Below are 16,848 nucleotides of genomic sequence, written 5' to 3'. Positions count from 1 at the left end.
CTTCCAGTTTCTGCTATTAAAAAGCCCAGTCATTTACGGGAACACACTTATTAATTATCTGTGATTTGTAGTGAAATGCTGTGGGGTTTACAACAACAAGAAAGGGGAAAAAAAATAAATTAATTTCTCTTCAGCTGCCCTTCCCGAGCCGCTCTCGGCCCCTCGCACGGCCCTGCCCCTCCCCGGCACCGCCGTCCCCGGGTCCGCGGCCATCTGCACTTCCTAATTAAAGGAACCCCCGGGAGACCCGTAACACAAACGAGCTAATTTCATGTTTAATGATCTTTAATCAGGAGTGAGTGTGACTAACAACGGCCATCCAGAAGGTACTTTGTTATTCATTTTATTTGCCATTGGCTCCTCCGGAAAGCTCGATTCCCCTCCCAGCCGCAGAGGGCACGAGGTGATGATGCTCGGGCAGGAGAGCCGCTCCCCCGATCCTGCTTTCACTCGCTCCAGCGCTCCCACGGCACAGGGAGCAGGGCCCCTGGAAGGATGTCCCTCCCACCGATTCCCCCGGGATCACAGAGCCCTTGCCATGCGCTCTTCCAAGCCCTGACAGCCCCAGGAGGGCAGCAGGGTGAGATCTCAGGCACACTCAGGCTGTAGCTGAGGTTTCCACATGCGGGCCAGCACGTGTGGGACAGCCAGCACCAGCGTGGCCCTGGCCCTGGGATGTGCCCTGATGCCAGGCTCCACAATCCCTGCCACAACCCTGCTGATGCTGGGGGGCTGGGGTTTTTCACGGGGTCCAGGGGAACTGGGGGGAGCTGGCAGGGCACCTGTGTCCTTGCCACTTGGAAGCCTGTGTCTGTTCCAGGAAGGAGGGATAGAGCTTTCAGAGATGCTCTAAAAAGATGCCACTGGTGTTCCAAGAGGCAACAAGGGGTCCTAAAATTTCTGCTCCCTGATTTATTTTTTCTTTTTAACCACATTTCCCTTCTTCACACAATCCTCTCCTCCTCTTCCTCTGGTCCATCTTAACCTCAGCACCAGGTCTGTGTAAATAGCACTGGTATTTCTAGAGCCTTTCAGAATAAATACCAATAAAGAAAACAAGGGGGTGAAGATGTCAAGGGATTTTGAGGCAAAATATTGTCCCTGTCTCTTGCAACCGAGCCTGCAGGAAGCACACACTGGTTCCTGCTGCAGGGGAGGCCGACAAGGAGGAGCTGCTGCTCCATGATGCGTTAACCACTGCCCATTTCCTTGTACCTAAATTGCCAAGTGCCACCCGCACAGTGTCACTGCACGGCTGTGTCACTGGTGGGTAAGTGTGGGGTTAATTCAGCTCCTAAACCCTCAGTGCAATGCTCTGGGAGTTCAGTGCAATCCCAAACTGATCTGTGACTGTCCCTGAGGCCATCGCCCAGGCTTCTCCAGCAAAGCCACCAAGGAACGACCGCAGCTGCACCAACCCCTCATGGTTCAGTGTCAATGGGCAGCCCCTGGCCAAGGCTTGACCTCCTGGAGGTGGCCCTGAGGATGCTTCGTGCCAGAGTCTCCCCAGGGACCCTGGCTCCTTCCTCACCCCCTTGAGGCCTCCCTAGGAGCCCTGTGCTCCACACCTTCACTGTTTTCACACCAAAACACCAAGCAAAAAACTGATTTAAAATCCAGGCTGTGAGAATCTGGAGAGCTACAAGCTGGAGCCTTGCCAGTGGCACAAGGGAGCACCGGTGCCCTGCTCTGGCACCGGTGCTCCCTTGCCACACACCAGCAGAATAGGTATGAGACAAAGCCCAGGACAAGGAGGGGCACACAGGTGTCTCAGGTGGGTAGTGAGGGGCACTCCCCCTCACAACCCCTGACACAGCCCTTTATAAGCACTCAAAGAGATCTTTTTTTTGCCTAAAACAATTACAGCAGCTAAAAATAATGCTGAAAAGGTCAGTGCTCTGTTATCTCACTGCAGCCTGGAGATGTCTGGATGGAAGGGTGCTGGCCCAAACCTCCAAGTCAGCAACCTAATGAGGTGGCAATCAAACCATATCACACACACAGCTGGCACCACCCTAAAAAAGCCTCGAAGGAGCTGTTGGTGGCACATCAGCTCCCTGCTCCAGCCATCCAGCTGGAGCACACAGCTGGCAGGGACACTGCAGGAGGGCTATGGCTCACTCTCCCCTATAGAGCTTTCCTGTAAAATCACCTAATCTGGCTAATCCTTCTCCCGAGGACCTGTAGGACCTGCAGTATTCCACAGGATTGCTCACTGTCGTCTTGTAAGGGTCACCCTGCTAATCACATGCCTTGGGGATGCTGCAGCTCCGCGGGGCAGTTTTGCAGGCAGATCCTGCTGCAGCGCATTGATTTCGGTCCCTCTCAGCCTCCGGCTGTGGGTTTCATTTCTCCGAGCAGCACAGGTGACCCCTGTGGTCAGCAAATCTCTTTCAAGATTTAATTGGCTCTGGAAGAGCCAAATCCTGCAGCAGTTTGCCTTCAGGCAGTTAGGAGGAGCTCGGAGGGTGGTGGGAAAGAAAAGATGGATCCTGAGCTGGCACCTGCCTGTTTTCCAGCCACTGGATGGAGCTGGTGGCAGGACCAGCATCCCAGCCCACAGCTTACCAATGTGAGGACAAGCCAGGTGACCAGAGCTGTGCCTGGTCAGACCCGTGGCAATTCAGTGGGTGGGGAGAGCAAGCAGGAGCTGGTGTGCCCATACAGCACTGGGGGCTCTGCTCATGAGCCCACCTTTCCTCTGCCATCAGCATTTAGACAGGACAGTGAGTATTTAGGTACTTCTTCATGTCCCTGAACTGTTAAACACACAGAAATAGCAACAGCTTTTGCTTATTGTGGCACCTTTTGTACAGAAGACACCATGCAGCATGTCACAGAGCTCCTGCAGCCTCACACCTGCACTGTGGCTGGAGAAGCAGAGGATGAGCACAGCACGTCCCCACCACAGCATCGCCCTGCCAAGCCCTCCTGGGTCATGAGGAGTGGGATGGGGCTGCCTGATGGCTTTCCTTGGGGATTGGTTTGTGCTGGTCAATCGGTCCTGGCTGGCAGCTGGGGCTGGAGGGCTCAGCCAGGTGAGTGCTCAGCCTGAGGTGTCTGAGCCCTGCCATCGGCACAGCAGCCTCTTGGCTGGGGAACAACAGAGCAAAGAAAGTGCTCCTGTTATACCTGCCACGGGCTGGTGTGAGGGCCACAGCCAGGAACAGGTTCCAAAGGGACTAGATGAATCCCTGGGAGAAATTCCTACCTGCAATCCCAGCTACGTCTGGCTGTGGCTGGCAGGGACTGAACCTTTATTTCCACTGGCTAGAGCTATTCTTGTCCATCTGCACCATGATGAATCCTTTCCTAGTCCCCAGAAGAGGACAATATTCATGGTTAGCCCCAGCCACCACAGGCTGTTGGATAGACCAAGAAGAGGTCTGGTGGAGACCATACTTCTCCTGCAGCACTGTGGATTCCCTGCATCCCATCCACCATCAGAGGCTGTACGCATTCCCCAGGACAGGTGGAAACAGTCATCATAATCTGCCTTGGCATCTTTTTTTTAAAAGCAATTTCCTCCCTCTGGTTCTCTGACAGAGCTGGGGAAATATTTAAGTGACCTGTCAACAGTTTTTTCATCTCCCTGAGAAGATGTTTTATCTGATCACACCTCACCAGCTATTCTTCTTTACATGGCATCTCCTGTCCGTCCTGCTCCTCTGAGGCTGCCTCAAACGAGGCGCGGCCACTGCTCCCCACCACTACACCCCGGTGCCACAGGGATGCCAGCACACACAGAGAGGCTGTTGGAGACCCTCTGCCCTTCCTGGGATGGGATGGGTTGGGGAAAGCCAACAACCCTACACCAAACCATCACAGTCATGGAGATGCCATGGGTGGCCCAAACATCTTGCAGAGTGGGGGGTTGGGAAAGCCCCCTCAAGCCTCATCCTTGGTTTTTAAGAGAGAACAACACCGACACAGGGTTTTTGTGAATGATTTTCTTGTTCTGCTTTTCGGCCAGACCGGCGCTACAGCAGCAAGGTTGGTGCTATAGCACAGTAATTCTCCGAGCGTAATGAAAGCTGACATTATATCAAACACAATAAAGACTCTCAGTTGATGGAGATCATTCCTGAACACACAAACCCATTAAACTGAAAAAAAAAATATCAATTCTACACACTCTCCAGCCAAAAGAAAATGTGATTTGTTATCTAAAAGGGGGTTATAAACACAGCTTCAATGCACTTTCTGTGCTGTAATGAAAACTGGGTTTGAAATGGCAAGACGACTGCAAATTAGAGTATTTGATTTTATTTTCCAACTTTTTAGGTAAACCTTCTACAAGGGCAAGTGCAAGGTTACGGTGACAATCTTTCTGTTCTCAGCCGATAAGTAGGATCTGTAATTAAAGGAGGAGAAAAATGAAAGGAGGATAAGGAGCTGGTGTTCGCCCTTCTGATGCTGCTTTGAACACAAAACCCTGCCTGCGTGGCTGTGCCCAGCCCACGGGAACAGCTGCCAGAGCCCACTCACAGCACGGCACGGTACAGCTGCTGCTCCCCTGCTGACACACACCTGGCAATGCTGGCTGCAGCAGCAGGATGGGACAGGATGGGACAGCAGGATGGGACAGCAGGATGGGACAGCAGGATGGGACAGCAGGATGGAATGGGATGGGACAGCAGGATGGGACAGCAGGATAGAGAAGCAGGATGGGGCAGCAGGATCCTGCACATGGAGGGATGAGGCACCCAGGGCTGTATGGCTGTGGTCAGGCACCCAGCCACGTGGCCATGTCTCCCTGCTTTATCCCACACCTTTCTTGGGCAGTCAGGAGCACAGTCTCTGTTATTGCTCCTGTCCATCCCCATTTGGCAAACAGCAATCCCCTTTTCCCTGGAGTTTTGTTTCTAATGGAGCTTGAAATTATCTGGGCTTTGTTATTCCTCATGTGCTTGCAGGCAGGGGTTACCGATGGAGGCAGCGGCGTGGGGCTGTCGAGCACTCGTGATACCCCTGCCACCTCCACAAATGTCACCACACCCCAAAACCACCCAGTGGTTAAACCCTGTCCCCAGCAGCTCCTACATCCACAGCTCAATGTATAGCTATTTTTCTTTTCCAAGTGAAAAGAGCCTGCTGGGCTCTGACCCTTCAAAAGGGCCTTTCCAACATCAGAAGCTGGGGAGAGCTGGGAGGCAGAGGGGCAGCAGGCAGGGGAAAAGAGTAGCTTCCCAGTATAGTAATGGAAAATGCAGTGAGGAAGGAGACTGGGAGAAAAACAACAGTAATAAACATTTTATGAAGCAGAAAATGGCTTATAAAGAAGTCAACTTTTAAAGGCAATTTATATAATCCTGCCAGGCGCACATAAACGTGGGGATGGATATCTGCAGCACTGGAGTGTCCCTTAAAGGCACAAATAGCTCCGGCAGCCCCAGCAGACTGACATGAGGTGATGATGATGATGATGATGATGATGATGATGATGATGGTGACGTTGCCCTGGGATGCATTCCATGGCTGGCAGTGCAGATCTGCACCTTTGACAGCATCCCCCAGGTCAGCACAGCCCCCACTCCAACACGTTATTTGAGGGGGGGACACCTGAGACCCTGCTGATGCTGCTGGGATGGGGCTGAAGGTCTGGAAAATAATTCAAGGAAAACTCAGGAGGAAAGCAGAGCACACAAATGGAAAAGAACTGGGAGAACATGGAGCTGGCTGGGATGTCTGACAGGCCACATGGCAGCTTGTCAGCGAGGATGGACACAAAGAATGGCAGCAGAAAACACAACATGACCTGTCAGCATTGTTGTAGGTACTTCTGCAGGTCCCATGCCCAAGCAGGGCAGCAAACAGAGAATAGAAACCTGAAAACTGCATTGCAGGGTGGGCTGGAGCCCCGGCTCCTCTGTTTGCTGCTGGGGATGGTCATCACAGGGTGGGCTCAGAACCACTGCCACAGCTGGGGGATAGTTCTAGGGACATCCAGAGCAGGGGGACACCCAGCCCTGATGTGCCTTGAAGGACAAACCCTCATGGCTCTGCATGGAGTAGAGCCAGACTGTCCCAGTGGAACTCTGAATAGAAGCCTGCAGGCCAGAAGATTCTCACCGAGTAAACTGGTTGGCCAGGCTGCTGCAAACAGGGAATTTTCTGTGGTTTCCTACTATACCAGTGCCAAGTGGTTGCTGTATCCCTTGGTGGGAGCCCACTCTGGCAAGAGAACCCAGCTTTTACCTTTCCACAGCTCCACCAGCCTTCTCCAGTGGGTGAATGTGCATCCCACAGAGAAACCTTCACTGTGCAGGCAGGGAAGGGCATGATCTCGCCCCACAGCCTGCCCACATCCCTGCCCACCATGCCACTCTGAGCTGCCACCCAGCCCTGGAGTAAAACAAGCTTGAAGGAACTCATGAGGGTGCTCAGATTATGGGTGACCTTGGGGCCATGGCTACTTTTGACCAAGGAAAATGGTCCAATGTCCAGAACTCATCTGAGGACACAGCCCCAGCTTGGCACAGCTGGTAGACATGAGGGCCTGAGGGTGGACAAGCACAAGTAGCAGGGATGAAGCAGGACAGGATGAAGGGATTGTTTAGGGAACAGGGAGACGCTTTGCAAAGCCTCCTAAGGTGAGAGGCTGAACTCAGCTCCAGAAAGCCCAGCATGGCTGGTCTGTAGCTAGAAACACCAGAAAACAGCAAGGAAAAAGGAACTTTCCTCATAGAGATGGATCGTGAGTGATTGTTGGCAGCAGCTCCCAGCTGCTCAGGCTCTTGCTCCTGCTTCATTTTCCCCTGGACTTCCATAGCAACCCATCTGCAGTGAGGTTTAATGGGGCTGCCATTAGCACTAATGCAGTGCAAACACTCAGCATCTGCCGGCGCCTTTGGATGGAAACACAAAAATAACCGCGCTCGCCGCAATCTGTCATCGACTCCGGCGCGGGGTTAGGACGCGACACGCTGGGAGAGGAGGGGAGAGCTGCAGCCAGGAGGAACGAGCTGAGCTGAGCTGCTCGGTGGGAAGGGAGGAGAGGAGGAGCTGGGATGCTGTGCTGCCGCCTTTCCTGCCTGCTGCCCGTGCCAGCACCGGCACAAAGCTGGGGGCAGCTGCAGAGCCAGGGTCAGCGGTGCTGACACACAGATCTGACCGTGCCCGGCCACTGCGTGGATGAAGGGGCAGAAAAAGGAGGCTCAACCCCGGCAATGAGCTGTACAAAGCCCCTTCATCCCTCTGCTCTGCTCAGGAGCTGGGGCTGTTGCAGGCAGCACTGAGGCAGGCAGGGCTGATGCCCAGCACCCTGGGGGCTGTGCACAGAGCTGGACCAGTCCATCAAGTGTCCCAGCCAGGCCTGGGCTGTCCTGATAAAGCTGCGCCGAGCTCTGCGGTGACGCATCGCTGCACATTGTTTCTGGGTGACTCGCTCCTAATTACCTTGATTAAGTGGTTGCAAACAGTGCTATTAAAAATATTTTTTTCCATGAAAGTGGATTTCTGAAAGGTTTGTGCCGTGAATGGCAAAATGAGCCAAGAGCTCCCCAGCGCTGTAGCTTTTCCCAGCATGTTTTGTGTCCTGCTGTTATTCCCCTGGCAGTGGAAGTCAGCCAGGTCTGGTTGGAGAAGGAGCTCTTTGGGGCTGAAAAGAGCCCCTACAGCAGGAGCCCATCCCTGCGTGCCAGAGGATGAGCAGAAGCCCCAAGCACTGCTACAGAATGCAGTGACCTTGTGCCACCTCTGCCTGCCCTGCACGTGCCCCGGTCACAAGGCATCCAACCCTGGGTGCCAGCCCAGCATGGGTTCCACGGGGCAACCACAAGGTCCCTGGGGTACCTGCAGTCAAACTTCAGGTGCTGCTCGGGATGTGTGCTGGTCAGGATATGTTTCCTGACCCCAAAGGACACATGAGACTGGGTCAACACTAGGTATGAAGATGCCTGAAGCTTGCCCTGCCCTTCTCTGAGCTCTCCCTCGGAGCCCTGAGCCAAGGTCCTGGTGCGGCACCGGCACTGGTGCCTGCAGCAAATCTCATTATTCTCTTCACCTCCTCTCCACTGGCCTCTTGGGAAGACGTGACAACAATTCACCAGTGCTCTCATGCACACAGAACGACCCCTGTGAGCTCCTCCTGCTCCTTGGATGCCCGTGGGACTCAGAATCAGCCACCAGTGTCCAACCCACACTGGCCACATGGCAAATGAAAGCCAAGCAGGTCAAACCCTTGCCTTCTCTTTGCTCCTCCCACCTCTCCCCCTCCACAACAGACCCCGGTGACCATCAGCTGTGGCAGGAAGGTCTGTGTGAGCAGCAGCAGCAGCTCAGACTGTGAAATACCCTCCAAACCAGCCTGGCAGTGGGGTGTCCCCAGGCTGTCCCCTCAAAGGGTGTCAGGGTTCCTCAGGGCTGGGCCGGGTGCGGCCCTACCCAAGAGGAAGGGGCTGGGTGGCTCAGGAATATTTTTTTATTGCAGACTGCATTCGCGCTGGGAGAAAAACAATCTTTCCTTCCTTTTGTATTATGCTTATAATTTGAGAGCATTTCCAGACAGAATCCTTCAGGTTCCCGCTGAGTGCTATCACCGCCAGAATTACAAAGTCAAATGCAATCATTAAACCCGCGTCTTCCCTCTCCCAGCCCAGATTGCTCCTTCCCCAGGAACAGCCCCCACACTGCTGGCATGTGCCACCGATGAGCCACCGCTGCTGTCACCCCGTGCGAGGCCCCCCTCAGCACCAAGCGCAGTGGCTGCCGGAGATGGGGCGAGTAGGAGTCCCCTCAGCCCCCCCGCCCTCAGAGCCGAGCTGTCACTTCGACCTTCACCTCCTGCCTCTCCTCACGGTGTGTGCGGGCTGAGGCGAGGCTGCAAACGAGCTCCAAATCGCTTCATTTGCTCTCGTTAGCCGGGGCCTGCCGAGCCAGCGGCGACTCACGGCGGGGGCCACGAGGTGGGCGAGGAGGGACGGGACAGTGACTCCGGTGCCACACCAAGGCAGGCAGGGAAGGGGTGGGAGCGCACGGAGCCTTACCCGGATGTTGTCCTGCCAGTGGTGAGCCTTCTGGAATTTCTCCGCCGCGTTGGCAAGTCTCTGCAAAACAAGTGGGAGACGAGAAATGAGCCTAGGGAAAGCAAGGGGACCCAGGCATTGTCCACAGCAGCCCAGGGCGTTGGGTGCCACCTCAACACCCAGCATCCCTGTTTGGGCGCTCCTGCAGCACCGTGCCGCCCCTCTGCTGCACCGGCAAGGGGAGACACTGCATGGTGATGGCCCGGGACTGAGGTTTTGCAGGGTGTGGGCAGCAGCACCCTGGAAGGGTGTTCCAGGGACAGGGAGCCAGTGGTTCCTGCCGGCTCCTGCCTTTCCTGGAGCAAGGCGGTATCTCCAGAGGAATCACTGCCACTTGAAGTCACAGCGCTGAGCCTCTGCAGCTTGGCAGCTGTCGGCATCCCGCCAGAGCAGGGCAGGCTTTTGTTGCACAGGGCAAGGGCTGAACCCAGGTCTCTGTACTGACAGCCCCCAGCTCTGTGCAGAGCAGGGCAGACTCTTCAAAAATGCCTGAAAACCCTCTCAAAGTTCTGGGGGCCCAAGTTGCCCACTCAGATTTAACCCCTTTTTACACCTATACCCACGCTGGGGTGACCAGAGGAACCAGGATTTGGCAGAAGCAGGATGGGACGATGCTCAGCACCTGGGCACCCTCACTGGATCCTCAGCCATGAGACTCCTCACCAGCACAGAGGGTACAGCAGGGCAGGGCTGGAGACTGGGCAGCCCCTGGGCTACTGCAGTGCCTGGAAGAAGCTGCAATCTGTCCTTTTGTGGAATCAAAGGGGATAGACAGGGCAAGAGCTGCAGGCTTTCTACAGGATCCTGTCTGCATCAGTAAGAAAATAAAGCCAAGAGCAAAACGAGCATGTTTCCCTCCATCCCTCGACCAGGTTTGTGGGCCTGGGGAGCTGCCTGCCAAGGCTGTACAGGCAGCCCAGTGTCCTGAGCCAGCCCACAGAGCCAAGGACCACCCAGACCCCTGGGTCTGCTCACTCACTGCTAACAGGAACACGGGGTTTATGTCTGGTCATGCTGTACTCAGCACAGCCTGCTCCCCACCAGCCATCAGCTGTACAAGTTTCCCAGGGAATACATGCTGCCAGGTCTCAGCTCCAGGGGCCAATCTGTACAGGGCTAACAGGCCATGAGGCTTCCGAGGCTGTTGCAATCCCTAGAGGGCTCCCTAGAGAGTTAGTGGGAGACAGACCAAGCAAACATGTACCTTACAGCACAGGCTCCTGCCTCGCCTGCTCCTCATTTCCCTGCGGACATATTTCCCTAGAGGGGCACAGACATGCTCTGCTCCATGTAAGTGCTGCTGGCAGCCAGAGCATGGGGAGAGAGGTGAGCCCTGGCTGTTTTCAGATGCTGAATTGGCTGGGAGGAGAAAGGAGCACTGACAATGGAGTGACATCTAAATAAAACCCCAAATCACCACCTGGGCAGCACCTCAGAGATTCACATAATGAACACAAGATTCCCAGTGCTAGTACACACATGACTTCCATGCCATGAACCACAAATCCCAGGATGAAAAAGCACTCCTTTGCTCATCAGGGTTGTGGCAGGCTGGTGGGAGCCCACAGGGGCAGCAGTGAAGTCCAGTGATATCCCTGGGAAATTATTTCCCCACGGCCTGAACAGTGGCCAGCTATAAAAACACACACACATACAAGCCTTGGGCACAGCCACAGGTCACAGCTGCTGTCCCCACTGTCACCAGTTTCTCCAGCACTCCCATCAGCCCATAGGGATGCAAAATGTCTCAGCCCTTCCAAATGGATGCTCAGGGGAAAGGAAGCCCCCAGGTGCCAGTATCACCATTGCCCCTGCAGGAGAGTGGCAGCCCAGCCCTGGCAGGGTGGCTTGAACGGGGCAGTGGCAGCCAATGCTGTATTTCTGTGAGTGTGGCAAAGCACAGGCACTCAAAAGTAAGGTGAAAGACATCACAGATTTGGCCCTCCCCAGCCTGAAAATGCAGCTTGTTCTTATCAGATGCAGGGAAACACGAATCCATCACTGCATAATCTCAGCACATATTGGCCAAAACTTTCCTGTTTAATCTTTTCTCTTTCTCTTAATCTTGATTTCCAAATCAAAGTGCACGCTTTCAGTGGCCAGCATCCAAGGGGAAAGATCAGCTATCAGCTGAACATTGAAGGAAAATCCTTATGGCTCCAGTGGCAGACAGAAGGGAATGAGAAACAACACGTGGCTGCACAAAAAAGCCAAGTGATATGAATTTTCAGGGCAGTTTTTCATGATCTCACCTGCACAGCCACATCCCTGCCCCCAAGAGCTGCCTAGAAAATCCGTGGCCCAATTGTGTACCTCATCACCCCCAAGCTTTTGTGCTCTGTTTATATCTTGAGATGGCTGATTAAAGACAAGCATTTATTCTGAGTCGTGTTTAAGGCAGTGGTGATGAAATATGCATTTTTCTATACTTGATAAGAGTGTGTTTGTTTATTATGGGCTGGGGTAAGATTTATGGACATCTTTAACTATTCATTGCCTTGTGCAAAGTGCCTGGAGGATTGCAAATGGTGTAGTAAGGGACGGCTACACCCAGGAACGACACCTCGACAGAATATATTTTTCCTCTGGAAAATGTCAATTTGTCAAAGTCAAACCAGACACCATTTTGGTTAAAAAATAAAAAAAGAAAAAGGAAATCCAGATGTTCTTGTTTGATAAATAGCACGTTGCAGGAATGGGGGGAGCCCGCAGCAGGATGACACAGCCACAGCAGGGTGCTGTGCTGGCTCCTGGCCACCACTGGATATTCACCCAGGAGAAGTGTCCCCAGAGCATGCCAGCTGTTGCTCCTGGAGCATTTTCTTCACTAAAGACATTTCAGTCCTACGAATAAGATGGTGACTGGGAGGAGAGAGAGGCCAAGCAGGCAGCCAGCCATCCTTCCTCTGTAACAGGGGATCCTCTGCAGGGGACAGACCTGGAGTGATGCCATTTGGGGCTCCCATGGGAGCAGTCCCATCCTGTCACATCCCTGACTGGTGCTAGAGGGAGCCCATCCCGCCTGGAGACGGGCTGTTGTCATGAACAGGGTGGATGGTTGCTGGATTCTGGACCCTCCAAAACGGTGCCAATAACAAGGGGTCCCCCAAGGGGGCTGTCTGGGACAGCAGGACCTAGAGTTGTTTTTTAGGGCAGGGTTTGTTGCTGCACCCATAAACCCCACTGACGGCTCCCCAGGGAAGGTGACTGGTCTGCCCAGAGCTGCAGGACATCCCCATTAATGCCAAATGAGTTCATCATGAATAATGTTATTGTGATCGATACAGCTCAAGGATTATTTCTAATCCTTAATAATGATTAAACCATTATTTTTCAAGTGTTACAGATCAATCAGACCAGCTCAAGGTGTGCTGCGTGCAGGGACTGTGAGATGCCCAGGAGGCAGGCAGTGCACTGGAGAGCCTGGCAGGGTACAGGGCAGTCATCAAAACTTCTCCAGATTTCAGACCTGGGGCTGGAAATTGTGGGGTTCAAGCAGCAATAAAAAATAGAGGAATTACCAAAAATAAAGCATGGGTGTGAAATACCTGCAGATTTCCAGCAGGCTGTGGTGCAGAGACTGCCCTGGCACTTTAAGGAGCATGGTTCTTTCCCCAGAAGTCACCCAGGGCTAAGGACAGGAGATTTAGAGGCTGAAAACACTGAATTGAAACGACTCTGAAGGTCATGAAAGGCCAGCAGGAGATTTGCAAGGGATTGGTATCTGGAGATCCTGACAGTGGGGTGTGTGAGGGGGAAGGTGCTGCATGGGCTTATCGTGCCCTGGACTCATTTGTATTCCGTATGGAGCTCCTCTCTGCCTCGCTGCTCACCAGGGCAGATCCGTCAGGAGCTCCCTGCTCAGCACACCGCCTCGCCTGGGATTAAAGAGCCTTGGGGACACCATGGACTCGGGATGGGCAGGTGGCAGCAAAGGTGGCACGGCTGGGCACACGGCCTCCCTCCCAAACGATGGGCAGGAAAGGAAAAGGCCAACAAGGTGTGTGACCATCTGTCTGCCCAGAGGATGGCAACTCCAGACACATGGCTGCTGCTTTTCCCTGCCTTTGCTCCAGGACCTTGCTGCTCAGCCTGATCCCCCACAAGCTGACTCAGCCCACCCTGAGCATGGCTCACCCATTTGTGCTCACCCCCAGCAGCACCCACTGGGGACAGCTGGTCTGATGCCCTGTAGCTGCTGTGAGTGTGGTGGTGGGGAACGTTTGGAGAACCAGAGGTGGCACAGGCAGAGACCAGAGCCTCCTCTCTAGCGGAGGGGACCATCCCTGCCTGTTGGCATCCCCACTGCTTGAGGGGCCAGCATGCAGGAGGATTGTCTCTGATGCAGCAGATGCCCAAGGCTGATGCTCACCTCCTTCTTGCCACCCCTTCTCCCCCATCACACTTGGAGCTATCCTGCATTCCTCTGATATTTTTGCACAGACTTTCCAAAGCAAACTGGTCCAATGATTTACTAAATCTCTTCTCTCAGCCCCACCATGGCAATAAGCATGCCCTGGCTGCTCCTGCCTCAGTCAGATCAGTAGGTTTAACTTGGGAAGCAGCAGAGCAGAGCCTGGGGAGGCCAAAGACCAAGGCTGGATTTATAAAACAGGATTACAGCAAACTCTGCAGAAGGAGACTGAGCAGCCCTGTGTAACAGCAGCTATGCCCCCCCTGTGCCCAAGCCTCCACAGAGGTGCCCCAAGCCTACATGGATGCTGGGGATGCTCCTCAGACAGCCCAGGATGATGTTCCTGATGTTCCTGGCTTCTCCCCACAACCAGCGTGGAGGCTACAGCCATGGCCCATCACACAGCAGCTGTGTGTGCCTAGGGACTGTGCTCCATTAGCCACCCCTGCTAAGCCTTCATTTAACTCCCTCAGCGAGGCTCTTAGCACCCTCATCAAGCGCCTTGCCAAGGCTCTGAAGTGCATTAACCCCCGCAGCCCAGCACACAGCTGGGAGGGGAGATCTTTGCTGGAGATTCAAACAGTAAAGCCTGTGCTACCAGGCCAGGGAGTGCCACAGCATCACAGCTCCCAGGCCTCCTCCCACGGCAGGAAAATGCCCGTGAAAGGTTAAGGCAAGAAGGTGAAATCAAACACACGACAAAGCTGAGGAACCCAAGGCCCAGGCAGGAACATCCCCCAGGAGCTGGTTTTGCAGCTCTTCCTCCTCCATAATGAAGGAATGAGAATGGCACAAGCCCTCTCCTCTGGTTCCAACTCCTCTTCCATGGACAGGGCACGCTGAAGCCTCACCTGTTACTGCAGAGCATCTGGAAAGGCAAAAGCCCATTCCATGTGCTTCACATGTCTCCATCCTTTCTGCCTGCATGCAACAGGGCACAGTGCACTTTCTCATGGTCCCACCTCCTGCCACCAGCTCCAGGGTGCCTCCACCCCAGCTCTCCCTCTTATCCCCAGCACGTTCTCTCCCTGTTCATAGAATTCACCCCTAAGCAAACCCTACCAACAGTGTTCACGTCACCGTCAAAAAATGATCAACCAGTGACAAAAGACAACAACCCCCTTATGTACACATAGGGAATATAAATCTTGAGTAAACACTGTAAAGCAGCGAAGCATCTCATCCTGTAATAATCTCCGAGACAGTTGATCCCAGGGCTCTTATTACCCCCACAGCCGTCATCTGAAATCCAGTCGGCAGCAGGCTCAGCCACGGCTCGGTATTGATCACAGAGACAGCTTCAAATATGCTGCGGCATTTTTCTTTCAAAGCACTAACTTGTTTGTCAATAATTCCCTTGGCTGTGCGGAAGGAGAGGGATGGATAGAGCCCACCTCTCCTTCTCTTGCACCTGGATCCAGCCTGTGCATGAGGGAGGATGGGGCTGGAGGCAGCACGGGATGCTAACATTCTCCTGCTCATGGGAGGGCAAATAAAGCCCCAGGGACTAGCAAAGAGCATGTGGTAAATCCTCCAAGGGCTCACAGACTGGTTCTGTACCAGCTGGTGCTCGCTGCTGGGGTCTGGCAGGGCAGGGAGTGAGGCCACAAGTACAAACCTGGAGCTAAACCAGGGCCAGAGCTGCTGCAGACCCCATACAGGGCAGTGGCACAGCCAGCATCTGCCACTGAGGGCCTGGGATGAGCCCCAGAGCCACAACTTCCATCATTTCACTGAGCACCTCAGTAACTCACAGCTCTGCAGGCCAGCAGCAGACGGCTCTTGTTCCCCTGTCAGCATTTCTCCTTCTTCTCCAGGGCCACAATTTTTACCAATAGAAAACATGAGCACCATCCCAACAACCACAGCGAGGGGAGGAGTGAAACAAGAAGAGAGGTACCAATGTTTTTGCAGAGATGGTGAGGAAAGGGAGAGCGTTGCTGCTCAGGGTGTTTCTCCTACCCAAAAATACTGCTCAGGTCTCCAGAAGGGCTTAACTTCCCACAACAGCAAAGCATCAAGGGCAGAAGGACAGCACAGAGAACCAGGTGTCCTGCAGCACGAACTGTGCCTGGTGCTCTCTTCAGCTCTTCTTCCCTTGCAGAAAAGCCTCTCTCTGTTACCCTTCTCCTGGAGTTCCTGTGCTCCATGAGGATGGATAGTTGCCTTCCAAAATCACAAGCAGAGAGCATCTCTGCCCCTGCTCCCTGTCACCCAGGAGGGGAGGAGGAGGGCAGGGGCACTGTGCCCTGTAAACCCATGGGGACACTTGCCCCTGGGGACCAGCAATAGCAAAACCTCAGCTCAGCTGCTCAGACCCTCCTTGGCTCCTGCCCCATCTCTCCTGGGGCAGGAAAGGCTCACACCAGGGTGTGAGGATGGATCTGTCCCCACCTCCATCAGCAGTGAGACAGAGCCATGGGAGGCAGGATGGAGAGATGAGGCCAGGAACAGGTGCAGGCAGGCTTGGCCTCTCTCACTTTCCTCCGAGTGGAGTCAGCAGAAGGAGCATTTGGCCACACTGGCATTGCCTCATCCCGCATCCTCCTGCCTTTCACCCTGGACATATGGCAGCAAACTTTGCTCTTGCATTAGAGATGACTTTAAACTGTACTGCTAAATATCATCATACTCAAGTCCTGCTGGAATGTGTTGCTCTCTGTCTTCAGGATGCAGGTGGTCCCTTGGGAGGCCAAACCAGGAACACTTGCCTGCTCTGCTCAGGATATGAGAAAAATCCTTTTCCTCCATACACTTTACCACACTATTTGCTGTCATGGTAATCTTGCATCATCTGTAGTTGATGGAAAAAAAGTAGGGACCTCTGCTCTGAGATCCCAACATTCTGCCAGAGGAGAGCCAAGCAGGAGTATTAGCTGCCCTGTGGCAGAACAGTTCTCCAAGCTGTCAGTGCCCAGCAACTTTAAATGGTGTGTATTTCACAGATCTCGCCCTTTTCTGGAGCACCAGCTTGTAAGATGGGAAAGGCACAGAAATCCCAGTCTGTTCCTGATGGAAGTTCCTACCATTTCCCCAGTAGTCAGTCCAGTAAAAGTCTAAAATTCTGGCTGTCAAGGAAAAAAAGTCTCTCTTGGGATGAAGCTGGAATATTGTGGCTGCCTCCCAGGAGGTGTTGAAGAGCTGGGACACGTCAGCAACATCCCAGAGGGGTGATGGATACGAACCACCCCAGAAATGTGGCTCCAGAGTTGTTTTTTGGTTGTGGGTGGGACAGATGTGTTGCAGCATTGTCAGGGCTGTCCATCCCAATCCAATCCCAAGGTGGTGGGCTGCCAGGCTCAGAGCCTGGTAGGTGCTGCTACCCACAGCTCTTGTCATTGCCTGTTTTGCCAGGGTCCTGCTGTGTGCTGGGGGACAGCAGCAGGGACAGGGTGGGTGAGCTCCTGG

General features: G+C 53.9%; 1 protein-coding gene across 2 annotated transcripts in view; it reads right to left on the bottom strand.

The window, feature by feature from the left end:
* The window catches only part of CACNA2D2 (calcium voltage-gated channel auxiliary subunit alpha2delta 2), a 209,672-nt gene that overhangs the window by 31,638 nt on the left and 161,186 nt on the right, over window positions 1–16,848 (bottom strand). For both annotated transcript variants that reach the window (XM_015641326.2, XM_019008136.1), the window contains exon 4: window positions 8,988–9,047. In XM_015641326.2, the coding sequence (XP_015496812.1) occupies window positions 8,988–9,047 (60 nt within the window). The remainder of the gene's footprint in view (window positions 1–8,987; window positions 9,048–16,848) is intronic.

Source organism: Parus major, chromosome 12, assembly GCF_001522545.3.
Source record: "Parus major isolate Abel chromosome 12, Parus_major1.1, whole genome shotgun sequence".
NCBI classification, from domain to species: Eukaryota; Metazoa; Chordata; class Aves; order Passeriformes; family Paridae; genus Parus; species Parus major.
The sequence above is the reverse complement of the archived record's forward strand: the minus strand, read 5'-3'. Positions and strand labels throughout refer to the sequence as shown.